General features: G+C 35.6%; 1 protein-coding gene and 2 long non-coding RNA genes across 3 annotated transcripts; 1 reads left to right on the top strand and 2 right to left on the bottom strand.

The window, feature by feature from the left end:
* Positions 6,139-6,663, top strand: LOC109946500. The gene is made up of 2 exons (XR_002269636.1): positions 6,139-6,387; positions 6,469-6,663. It is a non-coding gene; the product is annotated as an uncharacterized LOC109946500 (long non-coding RNA).
* Positions 6,746-11,579, bottom strand: LOC18788471 (probable isoprenylcysteine alpha-carbonyl methylesterase ICMEL1). The gene is made up of 11 exons (XM_007222969.2): positions 10,869-11,579; positions 10,141-10,217; positions 9,874-9,943; positions 9,691-9,771; positions 9,339-9,413; positions 9,025-9,126; positions 8,762-8,902; positions 8,231-8,296; positions 7,979-8,122; positions 7,661-7,751; positions 6,746-7,184 (listed from the first exon to the last, which is right to left on the bottom strand). The coding sequence occupies exons 1-11, from the start codon at positions 11,255-11,257 to the stop codon at positions 7,023-7,025; spliced, it is 1,398 nt and encodes a 465-aa protein (XP_007223031.1). The 5' UTR covers positions 11,258-11,579; the 3' UTR covers positions 6,746-7,022.
* LOC109946746 lies at positions 12,232-13,190 on the bottom strand. The gene is made up of 3 exons (XR_002269810.1): positions 12,746-13,190; positions 12,445-12,551; positions 12,232-12,337 (listed from the first exon to the last, which is right to left on the bottom strand). It is a non-coding gene; the product is annotated as an uncharacterized LOC109946746 (long non-coding RNA).

Genomic DNA, 21,671 nt, shown 5'->3' with positions numbered 1-21,671 from the left:
GCCCATTGATGATTTGAGTAGCTACTCCAAAACCAAAAATTGTCATTCATCAATTCATGATCAAAAATTGTCATTCATCAATTCATGATCCCACCATTCTCATTTGCATGCGCATGCATCAATTATAAGCATTTATTTGCCTTTGGGTACCCAAGCCACTTCATGGGGCTTTTATTATGTGAGAATGTGGATTATAACCTCCATTGGAGCGTTATTTAGCAGTAGGGCGTGGATAATCTCCATTTAGGGAGTTGGAACATTTAGAACCCATATATCTGTCATGCTGAAGGCATGTCACAGATTAATACATACATGTCAATTAATTTCTGGGACCTTAACCCATATTATGGGACTTTAACCCATATAATTTGCTACGCATTAGGCGTGCATAATATCAATATTGACATGTCAAAGGATTGTCCTTTCGGGACTTCAATCCACATCATTTGCTACGCAATAGGCGTGCATCATATTGATCACTGCTATACTCATATTCTGTTCTTATGGGACTTTAATCTGTGCAGTGTATTATCAATGTATCCAACTTGCAATCTGTAAAATTTGCATTAATAATTCGTGGATACATACAAGCCATTCTTTTGGAACGGATAAAATATCAAATAAGTATATAAGCATAAAATAACACAAGTATTGCTTACTTCCTTAGGTGGGAGAAACTTTTCTCAAGTATCATTCAAGCTTGTATCGGCCCAGTAAATGTAGCGCTTGATGATCTAGTTACATCCTGCAAGAGCAAAATCACAACTCTTTTCTCTGTCAAAAACAAATAATCCTCAGAGAGTTACAAAAAGAGAAAAAATGCAAAAATAATGTGATATTGATTGCAAGAGAAGGTAAGCAATCAAGGAAGGAAGCTGGTGGGAGCAGACAACAAGCTCAGCAATCAAGGAAGGAAGCTGGTGGGAGCAAACAACCAGCTCTCATTTCTCCTAGTCTAGAAGAACTTCCGGAGATTAGAGCATAAGGTCGCCTTCACAGTTCCCTGATGTGGCGGAAACGTGATCAGGGATAGTCTCGCTTCCTGAATGGATGATCAGAGATAGTCTTGCTTCTCGGGCATATTGAGTGCTCACTGATAAGAAAAATAAGTAGATATCGCATCACTAGGTATGGAGAAAACTGGATGTCTTCTGCAAAGAAAATTTCGTTATTAACACATTTATACACAAATAAGAGGAATAGGTAGAACCGGTGAATTTCAAATTAACCATAGGAAAATTGCGAGATTCTCGGGATACTTTTGAAAAAGTAGCTCCATGAAATCCGTAAAGCAAGATCAGCTTTTGACGAAAATAATACTTTGAAAACGCCGAAAGTGCCGACAAACATTAATGGAGGCCACGTGAAGTTTTGGAATCTGGGAAAGAAAAAGATAATATGGGGATCTGACATAATATTGGGATCCTGAAAACTGTAGTCATATTTCCTCCTATAGATATTGCCTTTGCAAAACTTGATTGGAGCAACTGCGTTTCAACTCAACTTCCTTCATTTTCTGAAACTTTAGTTTTCTTAAGACTTTCTTCGAAACCTTCTTAAAAATGGCTTCCTCTTCTTCCTGCCCAAATTATCTCAATTTAAATGATACTCCCACAACAACCAGTGACGTCCAAGTTTAGCGTCCATCCTTTGTATCCCAAAATCGTCATCTCACAGTTAATGATTCTGTGATGATGAATGATGCTACTGTTGTCATAGTAGCTAGGAATTTCATTACTCCAATGGATGAAATGCTGTTAACAGGGAGATCAGAGGAAGAGGCTATTGATGACTCAATGGCTTTTAGCATTCAGAGTGCTGCTTCTGTTTCTAACATGGCTGATCGTTTGCGTGCCAGAGCAAACGAGGTTGAGAGGTTAACAACTGAAAATTCGTCTCTCCAAAGAATGCTTCATGAGTCTCAACAGGAGGTTGAGAAACTTAAAGGAGAGAATAATGCCTTGTTGAAACTGGTGAGTTCGTACTCTGTTGATACACTGAGAAGGCTAGACATGCTGCAGGTCTCCAATGAAAGAATTTTGGGAGACCACGAGAGGCTCATGGCTAAGCTTAAGAGGCGTCGTCCTCTTCCTTCAGAGGCTTCCAGAACATAATGTAATTTTATAGATTTTACAGGGCCAGCACCTTCATTGCAGGTGGAAAAATCTATCTGTTGTATGTTCCTTTCATGTTATAATAATTGCGCACATTCTTAAACTTGCACTTGTGATTTTTTTTTTTTTTTTTTTTTACGTCTTTTCAAGATGACGGTTTGGAACCTTGTGCCTTATAGGTTCAAATAACCACATCGACTCTCCCAAATTTCATATTTCAATGTATGGAACTTTTGGCCTGGGCTAAACACAAACTCAGAATTTATTCGCCCTTTTCAAATGGACATGAAATATGAATGGGGTAAAAGCCATGCTAATATCTCATATATTTGGGTTCATGAGCTTCCGGCCCAGATATTACAAAATGTGAGGGGAGCCTCAATTCATCATTCTCTTATGCCAAAGAAATATGTGGCGTACCACAATTTGCAATAATACCTCAAGGGTTGTCCATTTAATTGTTGGAACTTCAGGTTCTCAACACTGTTAGATTTTGAACCTCAAGCCAAAATCACATGTTCTCATGGTATGGACATTTTTACAATTTTATATACATATTTCTGGACTTCAAGCCCTTACATAATTGTCCGTATCTTGAGGAACTTCTGGCATCTCATTTAATTGCTCATTCATGAGTTTAAGGAACTGCAGGTTCCCTTTTTGAATAGTGATGGTTTACCCAAAATGGTTAATATTTATGTATACGTCACTATTCATATATCCGGTACTATTCATCAAGTCATGAATACGTATCTATTCATGTGTACAATACATTTGCCAGTACAGTTATCATCCATGTGTACGGCATTATGAACCAATATGGTACTGTTACATCATTAAGGAACCCCAGGTCCTAATTTACATGTCAGGGATCAAAGACCCTCAAGTCCAATCACATGTTTACAAATATAGTACCGGAGAGACTGACAGCTCTCATATTAACATCATCATCAAGGATCTTCAGTCCTGATGTAATTGTATGATGAGGATCAAGGAACTTCTGGTCCTGATCTGCATACTGTAAAAACTCATCATACAGCACATTTAATCCATAAAATAAATTGTTGGTAAATAAATTACTGGTATGGACGATAAACCCGCACCACACTTTAAATAAATGTAAATGTGCGGTAAATTAAATTCATAAAGTTAAGGTGCTTGTATGGGCATTAATTCTGCTCCATACATTTAAATAAAAGTAAAGGCGTAGACGATAAACCCGCACCACCCTTTTAAATAAATATAAATGTGCGGTAAATTAAATTCATAAATTAAATTGCTTGCTGTATGGACGTTAATCCCGCACCATACTTTAAATAAAATTAAATGTGCGGTAAAGTAAATGGTGCTTGTATGGGCACTAATTCTGCTCCATACATTTAAATAAAAATAAAGGCGTGGACGATAAACCCGCACCACCCTTTTAAATAAATGTAAATGTGCGGTAAATTAAAGGCAATTATTGGTGGGTTCTCATCAACACCACGATCAAATAGTATAGCAGATAATATTATTATCGTTTGTGGAAGGTATCATGCTTGTCTCTTAAATCAAATGCTTTCCACCTGTAATCTGCACACAGTTGGTTTGCTCGTATATCTCTCTTGCAGACCACAGCTCCTCCACTACTTTTCTTCCTTACATCAACATAAGGGTTAGTAGTATAGATAATAGTGCAACACAAAAATTATACCTGAGAGCTTCTCGTGCTGATAACGTGTTATAAAATGAACTGGTATATGTGCGAATATTGAGCTGCACGTAAAGTAGATGAGACACAGTATTTAACGAGGTTCGGCTATGCCTACTTTTCCACTATGTAAAGTAATAGGGTTACAACTTTGTGTTTACAATATGTATGGCTCACTCAATTTTCTCTCTTGGAGAATTTCTCTCTTGCTCTCTTTCCTCTCAACTCATTCACCCTCATTCTTCCTTCTCTTCCTCTTCTATATGTGTAAACTTCTCTTGATGGCGGTATCTATTTATAGGCCTAAGACATTGGTTGTTCACCTCACAATATAATTGGTAGACAACATCATTAATATTCTTCAATCAACAACATCATTAATATTCTTCAATCAATTGGGTAGTGGTTTGGTTTGGTGGGTGTGTGGTTAGGTTTGGTGGGTGTTAGTTGGCTATGTGGGCTTCACCTATTCTTCTTTATTTATTCATCTTTACAACAAGATTTCATTTCTTATTGTCTCATAATGGGAAGTATGAGTGCAAGCAATGAGTGCATTAGACAATCTTTTTATTCAAACATGGGAACTATGATCTCATCCATGAGGCATTAATTATGTGCTTACAAACTTTTTATGACTTTTATTAGACAACGGGAAGCAAGCCTGCAGCCAAGAGTTAGATGAACGGCCAGAGGTGTGGAGTACATGAAGATGCTAAATCACCGCAGTTCCTCCCTATGTATTATAACATCATAACCAGAAATCTTGGTTGTGATTTATGTCCATGTTTCTCTCTTATTAGGCTTGGCGTAATGAATATAAAAGATACCTATATTTTAAAACGAACTGGTCCTTGCTTGGCATTTGCTTAAACTAGATGCAATATATGTACCCAAACATTGAATAAAAGAGGTGTTCATAAATCAGAATCATGGACGAGCAAACAAGTGCAGGATATTTCGAAGTTCAAGTGTTTATGTGAAAAAAATATATATAGGCAGACTGGCAGAGGTTCTGTATATGTGGTATTTTCACCGTCAAACCTCTACAGAACATCTTCCATTTCCTTTCTAGTTTTAAGTGAACTTGAAAAACTTGATGATGATGGAGCAGGGTAACGAGGCTTGATTGAAGGACAGGAAAACATATCAAAACCTGAACTTTGTTGGGGCAAACTGCAAAGGGGTTTGATTGTTGTGTTACAAGTTATAACGAGGATGACTATTTAATAAGAAAGAAGCTCAGAATTGAAGTCATATATATTGAAAGTAAAAACTTGGGGAAGATTGATCTATTCGTTCTATTCTAATGTGAAATAAGGCTCAAGAGAATCTGATTAAGTGAGAAAGAAAGCAGATTTGTACTAAGGTGGGCTGTTGTCTAATTGGCCAAAGATCCTTCGCATATACCTCTTGTCTGATAAAATCAAGTAGAACCACGCTTTGTTGAACCAACTTTAATTGTTGTTTTGTCATAGGCTTGGCAAAAATGAAATTGAGAAATTCTTAGCTAAGACTACCCAGTTCAAGTTCTCAAAACCCACCTCAGGTTTTTTATTGTGCCAATGGATGTGATGTTTGAATTTGATCCACAAAGAGGAAGACCCTTCTCCATTGAAGTGGGTTTCTTTGACTCTGTCCTAAAGATCAAACAAAAGATTCAAACCCTAGTCTTCAAAATGTAGTTAAAATATTCACAATTTAGTGTAGAAGCAAACGATCCTATTAATTTTTCCTGTTTAAAACCAAATTCGGATTTAGATGCTTTCGTGGATTTGGGCCCAATCGCGTGGTGAAACCTGGCTCTAATACCAATTATTAAGAACTCATGAGTAGATAGAACTTACCCTTAAAAACCGGCTTGTAAGAAAAGGGTGCTCATAAGCTCTTAAACCGCTCTAAGTTCCGATGTGGGATTTTGAGTCTTAACATTATTGATTTTCACTTCCATGTCCACTTGCTGTAAGTATATTATATAATGATGTTCTAGAAGACCCCAAAGTCCAAGAAACATGCAATTATGTCCGAAAGGAATCATATAATTATTTTCATGATCGCATATTGTTCCTTCAAAAGTCAAATATTCAGTTATTCACACCAATGACCAAATGCTGAGAGATTGATTTCTAACAATTTCAGTATAATATATATCGGTAAGCAGTAAGTAAGCAAAAGCATCTGATGCCAACAGAGCTCTGCCATTTTGCCGATACCAGCCAGTTATATTCCATTCTCCTCAAACACCACCATCCCTTTAATCGTCACCTTTTATCTTAACTTGTTATTCTAATTCCTTTTCGCAGTTGGCAACTGCTCTTATAAAAAGGGCAGGATCAGGCAGTTGAGTTGAGGCCATCGAGTTAAGATAAACGTACGTACGTTAAGTTTCATATCTTTGTGAAAGAGTTTCTTAGAGAACTATACATGGCATCAATGAAGGCTGAAAAGCAAGTTGGCACTCAACTATTTGGGCAGGCCAAGAAAGAACCTGCCACTTCCAAGGCCAGTGATGGTGGAGCCAAAGCTCCAGCATCTAAGGCAGCCCCAAAGAAGGCTGCATCAAAGCCTCAGGCACCCAAGAAGAAGGTATGATGTGGTTTTATCATTTTTTTCTAATTTCGTATTAATCAATTTGGTTTCACTAGCAAACTGATGATGATTCTACAGGGTAAAGGTGGCAAAGCTGCAGCCAAGAACTGACCGAAGTGCTGATTAGCGCTTATAAGAAAGAAACGATTTCATTCCGTATTGTCTCCTAATATTGTGTTTTTGGATTTTGTAATCAATGAGTGCAAGCATGGCAACTTTGATCTCATCCATGTAACGCCACGCCCTAATGAAATAAAATTATGTTTTTAGCTACGGTCCTCAAATGTTACACTGCAAGACGGGTTCACGTTGTCACAAATTAGCCAAAAGTGCTTCATTTTTCTGGTTCGCAATGTAAAATAATCTGGGTTTATGATTAAAAATATCCCCTTAAGGTCGTCAATATCATTACATATCATCCTAATACGATTATACAAGTTTTCTGAATCTTTCAGACATTATACAACGGGAAATAAAATCTTTGATTGATATGGGACAAGAGAAGAGGGTAAATCTGAAGGTTACCCAAAAAATATGGGGTAAACGCTTCAACTGTCATTAATGATATGTACAAAATGAAGAGAGTAGATCACCAAGAAACTCAAGGGGCTGATAACTGATTGACAAAATGGCTAGAATGGGCTAACACGGTGAGCCAACTTCAACATGAACTCAGGTACAAGACGTTTTCTTGGCGGAGCCACTGCGTCTTTGGCAAGAGCCTCTGAATCACCTTCATGAATGATAGCTACTAAATCTTCAAACATATCGTCCTTACCACCTCGCATTGGATCCTGAATAACACATCCACCAAATAGATTTAGTATAAGAAACTCTTTCTTTCTAGGGTGTTCTTTTCCGTCTTGGGGAGGGGGAAATTTAAAAGGTAGGATCTTTTGATAGGCCATGTTAGTACTTCCAATATCCGAAAATGGAGAAGTAATCTCTTGATTAAAAAAGAAGTGAAAATATTTATAAATATCGAAGAGTGGCAAGTTTGCTTTGTAAGGTTCTTGCAGGAAAGAATAAATCCCAGACCAGAACTTGAAGATGCAAGAGAAACAAAGCATTGGAGCATTTCACCTTTTTAATGAATGAAAATAAATGGTTGTGCCGTTGATGGAGATTCTAGATTTAAGAAACCAAAAAGCAACTAAGAGCTAGTCTGCAGAAAATGTACAGTTGAGTGGAGCATTTTTCTTAACTACAACCACAAACTCCACAACCCCAATGTTAAAACAAAAAGGAACCATCTTTAGTGATCCCTTACCTGAAGAAACAAATCCGTGTGAGTCTTCCCTTCATAAAGAATCGATTTAGCTTTCACTCCAAGTCTCTGAAGAGTTTCTGCAAAATTCTTGCTGCACAAGGGAACATGTTAGTCAAAGCCTGTAGACTTGTAATTGTAACCTATAAGTTTTAAAGGATAACCTTATGTCTGAATAGTATATTTTGACTCTAAAAGTTACATTAAGTAATGCAACAATGAAATACTCAGTTGTAAGATTTCTAAAGAAGGGGTTCACATTATTACAATTGAGAAAGAACTATAGGCGATCAAATAATTCATTTCAGAGGAAACTTATACCTGGCATCTGATGGTATGGAATAATCTGCTGTACCATGAAATAAAATAATTGGAGGTAGGAGAGAAGCAGCATGGCTAATGTTCAGGTCCTGAATCATGAGTTCTGGAGAAAAACGTTGCAATGATTGCTCCCCTTCCATTATGCTGAAAAATGTTTTGAAGTCATAAAAATCAAATGCATTGTAACAAAAAATATGGCACCAGAAGAGTATATGTAGAGTCAACTTTCTAGGAGACCAAGAAGGTCCTTACCCTAAAAATATTGAACGGTATAAACCTCGACGGTGGAAGTGATCCACTAAGTTAAGCAAATTGTACCTGTTTGAGCATGTCAGAATGAGAACCTTAAGTGCAAAAAGAAAATTCATAACTTACAAAAAAAACATGAAAAAGAGCAGCAGGTGCAATCAGAAAGAATGGGATCGTGGATGAAGAAAAAAAAAACAAGTATGATTTATTAGACCATAGTTGTACTATCAAGTCCGGAGACTACACTGAAGCAAATACAATTATAGAATACAAGTACGCTTTTTATCAGTTCAGAAGCAAAAGGTGATCTAAGAATTTGGTCAGGAACATGTGTATGCCATACAAGCACTACAACCTGCATTACCCACTAACATATTCCAATTAAAGACGTAACTATCTGGTTCGGCCTCCTACAGCTTTGGGTCAGTTACATTAGAATGCATTTGCCTGTTCACTGGTGCCATACTCTCATCTAATATGGTTCACTATAACAGAGAAGAGGGCAACAGATTTCAGATGAATTTTGACATTTACCCTCCAGATAGACCAAAGTAAGCCTGTATCTGGGAAACACTCCAAGAAGTGCTCTCTCCTTCACCAGCCTCCTTGATTGCCTGGTCAATGAGTGCGCATGCACCAATATGTGCACCAGCTGATTGTCCCATTAGATAAATCCTGCAGAAACATAGCATGAAAAATGCCAACTTTAGTTACTAGGATTATCTCCTCAACTAAACCAAATTATAGAACAAAAAAAAACCTCCATGACTGAAATTTAGAACAAAAGATTCCATTACCTATTAGGATCACCTCCATAATCAGCAATATGATTGCACACAAATGAGATTCCTTGAGAAGCATCCTTTACCATATCACTGATGGTACCCTGAGGAAAATTTCTGCATGAAGAAATCATATCAAGATAATGTCTAAAATCGGGCAGCTAAGGATTAGATTATATTAATTCCTTTTCATAGATAACAGAGGTCGTGTATCAGAGAGACTCAAATCTCCATATATTCATAAAGTTCCTTCAGAAGAATAGAATTTCATTTGGACATATGGCACCTATCATTTGTAGTATGTGCTTGCTTGAAGGTAAAAAAGCCACCTGTAATCTATGCATGCCACTATGATGTCTCTTTCTGATAACTGTTGTCCTAAAAGAGACCCCCACGCTTTGTAACTGCATCAACAGAAAACTAAAAACATATTAAGAATAAATAAGCAGGAAAATGTTGCAAGAAAAAGACAACTGTGATCAAAATGAACAAACAAAGCAAACTATGACACACTGAATACAACTCAAGCATAAGGAATCATGGTACCAATAAAAGTGACCTCAGTCTCAGCTCCACTGCTTAAAATTTACATCCCGGAAACCAACAGTAATGTAAGCCACTGCTAGCTAGACCCGTCATAGAATTATTCAAAATAGGCTGCCAAGGAGTAACATCACTCACCCAATAATCCAGGCTCCACCAGTTACAAATGCAATGACTGGCTTTGGCCCGTCGGTATTTTTGGGTAAATACAGATCTAGCCTGCAGAACAAAGCATCAGCTATTAATGCTGCAAAACCAATGAATATTAAAATATATACTGCTCCTGAATACACAAAAAAATCAAGAAATTTCATATCCTACCTATTTCTTGGTTGATCGCCATAAACTATACCTCTGCGAACCTGACTGGAGAAGAAATAATAATAGCCAACTGCAAAAGACAGGTAGACTAGTCTAGTCATCCTCCCTTGGATGATAATTTGTGAATCCTATCTCATGGCCATGATAATGGTCTACAAAATTTAATATCCGAAGTGGACATAAAAACTATAATGCGTAAAAGGTATGCAAGAGGTGAGGCATATATGCAAGATAATATTAAGATGGCCCCATATGAATGTTACAAACCTTGAATAAATCCTGGCATGAGTAAAAATGAATAACAACCAAGGGCAAGAAATCTTGTAATCCATCTGTAGCCTACCCTGAACAAAAATATACAATCAGGAAGCATCTAATAATAGAGAAATGCTTGATAAAGATCTCAAAGATCATGAATCCATGTAACATAAATAATATAAAACATAAGAGTGCCCCCTAAAAACAAGTTTCTCTCTTTCTAATGTGTAAACTTCAGGATGATGAATTTTAATAGATTACGTTCCATTTTAAGTAATTCCAAGTTTCCAACCAGCATAAGCCGTTTCCATTTTGCTTATTTTAGGTTATGTATTTTCTTTTATCAATGTTCTTTCCAACAGTCATGTTCCACTTACAGAGCTCACAAGGCAAAATCTTTTGTTTCTTGTGTGATCCATAGACGATTTCACACATGTTCAAGCCGAAGGTCAGATTTTCCTCAATCTCACTTTCCAGAGATCTCATTAGACAGTTCTAACTCATTGTTCAATATTATTAGTCTCAAATGATAATCAAATAGCTCTCACTCTGAAAGTGAAGTCCTTGATTCCAATCCAAGCATACAACCATTGATAGACAGCACTATTTGCAATCCAGTTTTTACTCAGTTTGCAAATAATCGAAACCACAAAATGTGTATCACAAAACAGAGCAAGTGTCAAATCAAAATACACAACCAACCAAGAATTTTAAAAAAAGAACAGAACTTTGCGTACCCAAGATATCTCAATAGCTTCAAACTTAACCGGGTCACCAAGAACGTCTCGGCGGCAGCGTGCTCCACCTCGCGGCCCAAGGAATTGTTGCGGCTATCATCGGAGAGCGAAGAGAGGGAGCTATCGCTGGCGGTCCGGCGCCGCCTCTGCTGGTGCTTGTTGGCACCATTAGTGGTGCTGGTAATGTAACTTGAGGCCCTAGGAAGAAGGGGCTTTATTATGGGGGTGCCCTTTTCTTCATCTTCTTCTTCAAAATGTGAAAAGAGGAGAAGCCTAGTTGTTGGGTCATCCTCTGCATCTTTGAGTAGCAGTTTTTCTGTGGGAGAAGATGAGCTTGAGAAGACTGAAGGTGGATGGTATGTTATGGGTAGAATTTGTTGGGATGGCATTTTGCTTTGTCAGGGGAGTCTTCTAGAGAGAGAAACTTGGTAGTAAATCTTGAGCTTTCTATGTTTGCTGTGAATTGGGTAACTGTTAATAACTGCCTTTTGTGATGTTGGGTTTCTTTGGGTCTTGGAAAGATGGGAAATTTGGCAGTTGGCAGATTTAGAGATCAAGAACAGGTGGAAGAAACCAAAGCCATTTTGTCAAAATCAGTGTGTACAATGTTTGGCATATGGTATGCAGATACCAACCACAGAGAGAGAGAGAGAGAGAGAGAGAGAGAGAGAGAGGAGCAGCCCCAGTTGGCTTTTGCCACATGGTATGTGATGATAGGTTACTTTGTTTTTGGAGAAGTTGGAATAGGTCGTATTCGAATTTCTTTGTGCTATGCATTTTATTATTTTGTCGCTTCTCTAATGGCTAGCGGAACAAGGAGCTGTTTGGATTTTGCTTTGAAATTATTTTTTTGTTTCACTTGCAATCTTGCATGATGAAATCTGGAATGGGTTTGTGATATGTGATTTTTCTTCGAAACGCAAAGAGGAAGAACTACATTCCAAAATCTGCATTACCTAATACCCGCTGCAAATGTTTTATTTTTGATTGTTTCAAAAAGATATTTTATTATAACACCATAAGGGGTCGTTTGGTACGGCGGACTGTCATGGACTGGACTAAATCCTGGGACTGTCTCGGATTAGCTCGGATTGGCTTAAGCTGGATTAAATACCGACCTACGTTTGGTTTTGCGTCGGACTAAGAAGCTGGATTGTAAAAATAGTGAAGACCTATGTTTGGTGCTGTGTCGGACTAAAAAATAAATATTTAATATATTTAAATTTAATTAGAAATTGTAATCTATAAATAAATAAAATTCTAATATTTTTTTTTTGGTCAATTCATTATTTCATTAAGGAAAGAGGCAAATAAATTCTAATATTTAATTAGTGAAGCATTTTCTTCTTTCCTCTCTCCCCTCTCTCTTTTCTTCCTCTCTCTTCACCATCCCTTTTCGTTTCTTCTCTCTCTGTTTCTGATTTCATTATTTTCAGCTTCTCCCTTTTTGGAACTTCTACGAATTGGAACTGCATGCAATTTGACAAAAAATCATTCAATCACAAACAACCCAAAAAGAGAACAAGGCAGAAAATTACAGAACTTGGGCAGCTCATCTTCATGCCTTTTTCCATACCTCTGCTCCAAAATGAAATTTGTAAAATGAAAGCCAAGTGTTGCCATCGAGTTTAGCAAACCAAGCAAACACATCCAAGTGTTGCCACCCACATCCTCTAGCCACACCTGAAACCCCCATAATCAAACTAATGTACACCAATAATTAACATAAGAAGATTTGGCATTCCATGGACTTGGGATCGCAAGACCTGATTTTGACATGGCCCTTGCAATGGCAGATACAAATGTGCCACAATATCTTGGGGCTAAGACTCAAAATTCAAATTTCATTTAGCTGATGGCTAGAACCAAATACTTACCCAAGAAACCTCCTTTCAATCTCTACGGCGATGGTAGAGCCTGAAGCCACCCAAAATATATAGTTGTCGCTGAAAGGCAATAACCCAAGAATATATTTTGGTTCACCTCCTTCTATATCTCTCTGCAACTGCAAGCCCTACCTCAATTGTAATGCAAAGCGAGAGACCAGAAAAACTTACCTGAGTATAGCTTGGAAGAAGAGCAGGAGTCAATATTGAACGAAACGAGAGAGAGGCGTTGAAAGTTGTCGGTGTTGGAGGACTAGCGTGTTTTATTTTGCGAACTCGCTAATTTGTGAAGCAAGTTTCAGCCTCACTAAATTAGAAGAGCGAGCGATGCGTTTTTTTCCTGTTAGGACTCTACAATCTCATTTAAGTTAGTCCTCCTTCTTACCAAACATAGTTTTCAAGTGCTATATAGTCCAGTCCAGTCTAGTCCAGTCTAGTGAGGCCTACCAAACATACCCTAAGAGTATACAAGGAAGAAGATGAAAACCTGATAAACCTAACATGAAAGTTAAAAAGAAGAGCATAATCTTAAAAAGATGTGCAGCCTGAACCAATTAGCTGCTGCAAATTTAGCAACCCAATTACCAGCAACGATATTATTCAGAAAAATGAAATAGAAAAGTTCACACAATTAACCAAACCAAACACGGCCTGCGTTTTATCACCCGCTTAGGTTACTGCCACAAAACGAAGCTGTCAATGACTCGGCTTTTGTTGGCCTGTTTCTCAATGCATAATGTCGATACTGCCCTTTCTTTGACCCAGCGATATCATATAGCTGGGCTTTCACTTTCATATTGGGCAACCCAGTTCGATTGGGCTTCGCAGGTATTTTGGGTTCTTGTTTAGACTAAATGGGATTGCATGAACCCAAAGATCTAGGAATTTTGGGCTTTTTCCAATATACTTACTTGTCTTGGCCCATGTGCTTCGATGTACCACAAGTCTAGAATTGCACACCAGGTGTTTGTTTGTAGACCTCAATGAGTTAAATGGCAAAAGGAGTGAGCTTTTTGCCTTTACCCAACACACTTTTAGTTCATCAAAGCATGTTTTCTTCAATGAAAAAGATTTAATATTAAGATCACGAATGTCTCATCATGGTGGGAGCCAGACTTCTTTTCATGTATCAAATTTCTCATTTTGATTTGCAAATTGCAGCCAGCATCGAGCCAAACACAACGGACATTATTGCAGACAAATCCTAATTGGTTAGTTTCCTCATCATCAACAATGTGCATAAAACTGATCATGCGTCTACTGTGGATGCGTTGATAGCTAAGCCCGTTGGTCAAACCCATCTTTTGCAAAAAGGCATAAAAATATATGTCGCAAATTGCAGTGGTTCAATAATAAAGAGCATCTGGATGGGGGAGGCAGCAGCAGCAGCAATGTTTTTTTTTTTTTTCCCCATAAGGAGATCCAAAATAAGTGATTAAGCAAAGCAAAAGCATATGGGTTCCAAATTTTTAAGAGACTCGAAATTTTTTTTAAAAGTATATATTATGTATATTAATATTATAGGTATTATATATATGCTTAAGCGTGCAGGATTCATTTCCTTGATTTTAGTAGGCAAGTTTGATTTGAGTTCATATTGAGTCATTCAATAATTGTATTTTTACATTTCTACTCTCTTTTTTATTCTTAATAAAAGGGGAAAAAAAAACACGTCAAGAAGAGGGAAGTAATATATACAAGCTTTCTCCAATCAAACAAAATTTTTTGGAGTGTATGTTTTCACCCACTCAAAACGAAACAAAAAAAAAAATTCATGTCTTTTTCCTCTTTCATTTTCTCAAATTGAAACATTAAAACTTTTATAAATATTATTTATGATTGTTATTGCATGCTAATAGATGATGAATTTTAGTTACTAAAAATTGTTTTATGGTATTAAGTCATGACAAATTTTGTTATAAATATTTTGATATTAAATTGAGAGTTCCTGTTTAAGTTTCACACAGAGCCCTTAAAATCTCAGTATTGACCCTGGGTCCTCATGAATGCTAGAAAGAATTATGTTAAATGAGAGAGAGAGAGAGAGAGAGAGAGAGAGAGAGAGGGAGTAATTAATTATTGGTCAGCTGATGGGCTCTTTTAAATGGGTTCTCACTTTTCCAATCCCATTTGCAGCACCAGATGTCACACTCACAGAATTATTAATTTAATTTATAGTCCATATGTTAGGGACCAGTGGACCCATTAAGCAAGAAATCTCTAATGTAACAATGGAGCAATTTGGAACTCAAATGAAGTTGCATGCATTGTTGTTGCTTCCATGTCCAAGTGATCTCAGAAGGGTGTGTGTGTGGTTTCGCTGCGTATGAGCAGTGACTATGTATGTAGTGTTGATATAAGAATGATTGAGAGTTTGAAATCTTACAGGCTAAGATTATTTGCCTCCACTTTTTGGGAAGAGAAAGATATTGAATGCGATTCGATCAGTGGTGGTTTTGATTAAGACGTACATAGTTAGTCCAAAATTTGTTCCTTAACTTTAAAACGTTGAACATACTTTTGTAAGATAGTTGATGATAAAAGTTTAAAAGTAACAAAGTTCCCAATCAAGGAGGAAGTGCTTGTTAGTATTTGGGTAGCCTTCTGCTTTTTTTGATAAATACTGGGAACTAAAGAAGTGTTGTGAGTTCCCTTGTAAATAAATTACTTAATTCTAGAAATTTTATAATACTATTTTAATTTTGATCACATTAATTTTGCGATTTGATTATTAGGATAATCACACGGACGGTGTAAACTTTTTTTTCTTTTTCATATATAGTAAACCATACGAAAAGTGAACTCTAACCTAGCTATCCTACTTTGTTTTTTTCACCTTTAGATTGTGTGGGGAAATGCATGCATGCAGTCCATTCGTAAGTTGCCTTTGTGAAACATCTGAACTTTCCTTTCTTAAAGTTTGATATTATGAAGAAACAAGTTGATTAATGTAAAGACTTGCTTGTCGTATATTCAAAATCATTTTAAAGGAATGTAGTTTTAGAAACTGAGTTAATGATATCAATCAAATCAACTATGGTGATCATGGAGATTGTTGGCTTTTTGAGTCCATATAAGCTTATAATTGCTTAATTAACCACAACTTATGGTGATAGAGTTCTATTTCCATATGTTTTTCTGCCTTTCATTTTCATGTCTTTTTGGTTGCCAAACTAGCAAAAATCAACGTGTGTACTCGTTATGCCCTATACGAAATTTAAACTGAGGTCCTCACATAATTCAATACGACAATACTAACAAAATAATTTTTCATAACTTAATTTCATAAAACAATTTTTTTTATAAAAAAATTCATTGTCAACCATGGCAATCACAAATTTTGAATGGTCTTTATGAATTTAGAAATTTCGCTTTTTAGTGTTGAAATTCCTGAAATTAAAAGAAAAACAAAATTTGTGAAACGATTGAACAAAAGAGCTTGATGAACAGTGATGGTTACTTACCAGACCACAAAAAAAAAAAAAAAAAAACTTACCATAAAATAAAATTTTACAAGGAAGAAGAAGGCACAAACTTTTTTTGTTTTGTTTTGAAGGGACATGTGATGGAAACCAAGTCCACCAAACACGCAATGGTATCAATGTACTGCACGCTAGAATATATATAATATATAAGTAAAGAAATTTCAAGGACCCTAAAAAATTGGGGCACTGTTGGGTTGCGTCACTTGCATTATCCGAGGGCTGCCCCTGCTTGCTCTAACCTTCACTCCAACGAATCTCATTATATATGTATCTTTTGGAAAATGATTATATCTATTGTAATAGCACTTTTAGCACATATACTTTGAATTACATATATCTATTAGAGAAGATGGATGTTTTTTTTAATGAAGCACTGAAAGTGATTCTACAATCAAAAAAATATTATTGTTTTCAACTAAACATCATTTTAAAAAGTAATTAATTATCTGAAAGCATTTTTTGGTATCTCAAACACGGTCTCGATTTTAAAATGGCAATCATCCTCATCTGTTCCTCGTGTTAAATAGCAAGAGATAAGGGAATAGTAATTAAGATTAGGTTAACGCAAATTGATATAACAATGAATGTTTAGTCTGTCTGTATAGCATTAAGTACTTAACCAATCTTGATCAGCCACACGTAAACATACAAGCCGCTGCTTAAGTCAGCTTTGCATATATAGTGGGATTCTTCTCTCCCACGACATATATGCATACATATATAGAAACATATATAATCTAATCCATGCGGTCATAATCGTATCTCAAATTAGTAATTAGAATAAAGACACAGAAGAGATTAAGACGACTTTGAGTAGCTGAAACAGTCTGCAGTGCAGTTACTAATTATAATTAAGCCGCCAATTATGTCAAAGCAAGTTTACGTGTTATGATTGTGGTGGAGATCGTTGTGTCTGATGAACCGTGCACGTACAAAACATTAAAAGGTTAACATCCATAACAACACATTTGTCATCTTTTCATTTATGATGTTTCGTCAAAAGCCAGTTTTTTTTAATTTTTGTCTTTGTTTTATGGAAGCTCCTCCTATAGGCATATGCAATGTTGCGCCTATCCATTTGGAGGCACAAATGGAAAATGACCAAACTAAAGTTTAGAAGCATGCATGTTTTTCAGTTTTTAGGTTCATTGACTACTTTACTAAACTAATATATCACAGCACAGTTAGCCATTCGATAATCATTTTAATTTTAGTTTTTATTTTTTGCGCTAAAATATAGAAGAAAATGAGATTGGAGATGAGATTGAGATAGAGGACAACAACAGTCAATTCTCACTTCCATTCTCCATCTTTTTTCTCTATACTCTAGCATAAAAAATAAAAAATAAAATAGTTATCAAACGAACCTTTAATTATTATTTTTTTTTAGTGATTTATATGGGTCACCCAATCATACAAAAATTGATGAGAAATTAGGCCCTCAAAATTCTATTAACTTCCTTCAATGCAGATAGCTTTGTTCATCTCAACTAATGGGGAGATTTTATTAAACAACATTAGCTTCAAATCCTCCTTTTACCTAAATGAACTACGTACATTTGGAACTTGTTCAAATTAGGCAGCCGGAAGCTTCTAATTCCTTCTTGATCTTTCTTTTCTTCGTATTGGATCTTGGGACCAGATTTAATAGTCAAATATATGCATCTTCTTGAAAAAGAAACGTATATAACCATATACATACATATTCCCTTAAGAAGCCGGCTCTTATCCAGTCGACAATCTATGCATGCAGTCACTTATAATATTGATGCCGGCATCGGATTATACTAGGTATAAAGTATAAAACTGCTTCTGGCTGGAATTTAAATAAATGTACTAATTAAGATGCATTTAGGTTTTCATGCATCCAGCTACATATGCATGCATGATTAATTTCCTGTTTTCATATTCGTGAAGCTGTTTTAGTTAATTAATATGCTGCACGTGCAGTACCAGATCAAATTTAAGTACTTCTGATGATCAATATTAGCAAATTAATGTGCAAACTCTAGCAACCCAGAAACCTCCCCTGTTTCTAATTTTTACCCTCTTTTTTTGTTATTTATAAAAAGGCGCTTCTCCCGATTGGCATGAAAAAATCGATTATAAAATTTAAACTTCTGCGAAGAAAAAATATATATATTAATTAATCTTCATACTCAATCTCAAAATCTTAAAAAAGTTATTCTGATTCTCAAAATCTTAGTACATGTACCAGTTCTGATTAATTTTGTTCCTGTCTCTCTATTCCCCTAATATTTTACATATGAAGTTCTTGTAGACAAGACACATACCATTGATAGCAATGAAGATGGAGAAAGAAAGAAAGAAAGAATAACTAGCTGCTTCCCAATATCTGTGTCTTAAAATGATAATAAAAAAGCTAGAAAAACCAGTCACTGTACTTCCTACCTATCAGCATATGCCTTCTTTTTAATAAAATTTCCTAGGATAAACTTCAAATACAAGTATAATCCATAGAAGTGCCAATTTAAAAACTTGGGAGACATAGGGTACTAATTCATTATCCTTCCTTTCCAACACTCTGGAAGATAATGATCCTGATCTCAATATGAGAATATAATCCAAGTCAGTTTCCAAGCAACCAGTAACTCTTAAGCTTACTTAACACTAGATTTCTTTATGTTTAAGTGCATATTAATTATAATACGTATAAATAAACAGGATTAATTTTGTATAAATAAATAAAACCCGACATAGCGTACCGGCAGTCTCACTCATTCAGTTACATGATATCTCACATACATCCATATCAAACTTTCCATGATCCCCTGAAGACCAGAGAAAAATCAAATGGTTCTGAATTAGCACGTTTGGAGGAGAATCAAAATCTGTTACCTCCCTCCCATTTCAAAGCCAAGGGATGATAATGCATATGTAAAGATGCAAAGTAGGGAGCATATACTAAGCAAAAATCCATGGTGGGTATGGTTTAATGTAGCAATTATGGCCCTCTACAAAGGATAGAACCATTATTGGTAGTCATTCAAGTATATGCTCTCACTGAATCATCAACCTCTGCCGCTTAAAGTGATAATGGATGGATGAGATGGGGTTTCAACCAATATTTAACGAGTGGCACCATGGGAATTTTTTTTTTTTTTTTTACTAAGAATCGTATGCCTTAGAATCATCTTGACAAATTATACTTGAAAGTCATCATTTATTTTGTTTTTTGTTGCGTGATGTATAGTAGGACAAATTATACGTCTACAGGTTTTGTATAATTGAAGAGAGGCATCTCATTCTCGAATATGTGAAGCATTTTTTTTTATTATTATTTAGAAATCTCCGACATGGATTTTGATGAGCTCAAAGCTTGTGCAAGCATTATTCGGAGACATGGAGCTAGTGTTGAAATATTACTTCATCCATCAAACCCATCATATTTCACTCTGAATTCATACCCGATGGATCTTCTAAAGATGTTGCCTTTTCGAGCAACGGTCAAAAACGCTTTGGTCCATGAGGATTTTAACAACACATGTCCAGAGGTTAAGGTATAAAAGCAAATACCAATATATAAATTACTCACTAAATTTCGTAACTTCATCAATAGAGCACTTACTTAAACTTATCAATATCGATTAATATCTCACAATTAAGGCTCTTAGTCAGAAAGTCACAACCAAGGCCAAATTTTAAAACCACGAGGGTAGAGCAGAACCAATAAATTTAAAAGTGACTAATCCCCACGTTTAAGCTTTCTAGTATATTTTTATAAAAAGATTTAAAAAAAAAGAGAATATAATGACAAATGGGCAAATGCTTTACTTGATTAAAGAAAAATTAACAGCACTCTCATAAAAAGATAAAAAGTAAAAAATCCAAATTGCATTGACCATATTCATGATCCTTATGATTGATCATATATAGGAATGTGTGGGGTCAAAATTCTATTTTATTCTTTTCTTTTTCTTCTTCTGTTTTTCCTTTTTATCTTTTGGAAATTATAGCCACGCAGAGGAGAAAGATGATAATGTAATTAATGAAGGAAGGGAAAGGAAATGGAGATGGGTTGGGTCGCTCTGCGAGGGAGCACCCAAATGTGCCATCCGAATCAGATCATCATTTCCATGGCTTGTCATTGGCTCTATACTATATGCCCTAATAAACCCTTACATTTCATGGCTCTCCTTTTTTCCCTCTCCATCTCCCTTTAACTGAAATTCCACACTGAAATATATGTACCTAACCAATGTCTAGGTTCTAAAATAAAGCTGTTATACATAGGGTAATATTCTTTTATGCAGTATAGCATATTATATTGTCAAATTTTCAATCCAAATTAGGCACTTTTTTTACTTTTTTTGGTTTTTTTTTTTTTTTTTTGGACTTCGAAAGAATATTAACGTATTCTTTCTTTTTTATTTTTGAGATAAGCTGCAGTAGAAAAAAAAAAAAAAAACCAAAACTTATATTGGTTTCTGTGTAAGACAAGAAAAAAGGAAGTGTGAGTGTATGAGTGTGACTGTACGGATGTAGGAAAAAAAAAATAAGAGGGGGCATCTTTTCTTAGTCACGCTGTCAATTTTCCACAATTATAATGTTGATGTTGTCCATTTCTTGGAAGAAAAATGACAAAATATAATAGCTAGCTAGGGCCCCAAAACACACAGCAACGGCTGCGGATCTTTCTTTCTTTTCTTCTTCTTTATTTATTTATTTTTTATAAAACAAAAAATTTATTTTTATTTTATATAATTTTTTGTTGTGTAGTTTTGGTGGGAAGGTCTGATCATGTTGACAAGTTGGGCAAAATGGAGTGGATTTAGAACAAAGGAATAGAACAACATATATCATATATGCAAGAACCTCTCACCATACAACCACCACTATTGCCCGACTGGCTAGGGCTACTAGAAATTAGCCTAATTTAATTAATATTTTTTATATATATTATGTCACACTATTCTTTTTATATGGATCTGATGGAAATAATGATATCCAAACACCTTTCTATGTGGAATATATAGTACCATAAGCATATATGCAGATGTAGGTTGGTCGATCTGCATAATAGGTTTCTATACTTGTTTATTTTCATTCTCCTTTTTTTTTTTAAAATACTTTTTACTATAACATACAATTCCCAATAAGGGATTGTAAGTGGACAAAAGATGAGTGAGAACATACAATTTCTAACAAAGAGAGTGTAAGTGGACAAAAGAAAACAGTAAAATCAGCTCCCCTTCATAAATAGACCTATTCTAACATGACATTTTATACAAAATCGCTTAGAGAGCTTGTTTTTGGAGAGAAAAAAAAAACCTCTATTAGCCACTTGTCATATTCTAATTGATTCTTTGTGTTTACAATTTTTTCACTTGAAAGTACAGCATGAAGTTTTTCTAAAATATTGAACTCGAAGGTTTTTTTAATTATAAAATGTCATGTTAGAATAGGTTTAA

This window comes from Prunus persica, chromosome G1 (assembly GCF_000346465.2).
Source record: "Prunus persica cultivar Lovell chromosome G1, Prunus_persica_NCBIv2, whole genome shotgun sequence".
NCBI classification, from domain to species: domain Eukaryota; kingdom Viridiplantae; phylum Streptophyta; class Magnoliopsida; order Rosales; family Rosaceae; genus Prunus; species Prunus persica.
Note: the sequence above shows the minus strand (reverse complement) of the source record. Positions and strands in the feature narration are given on the sequence as shown.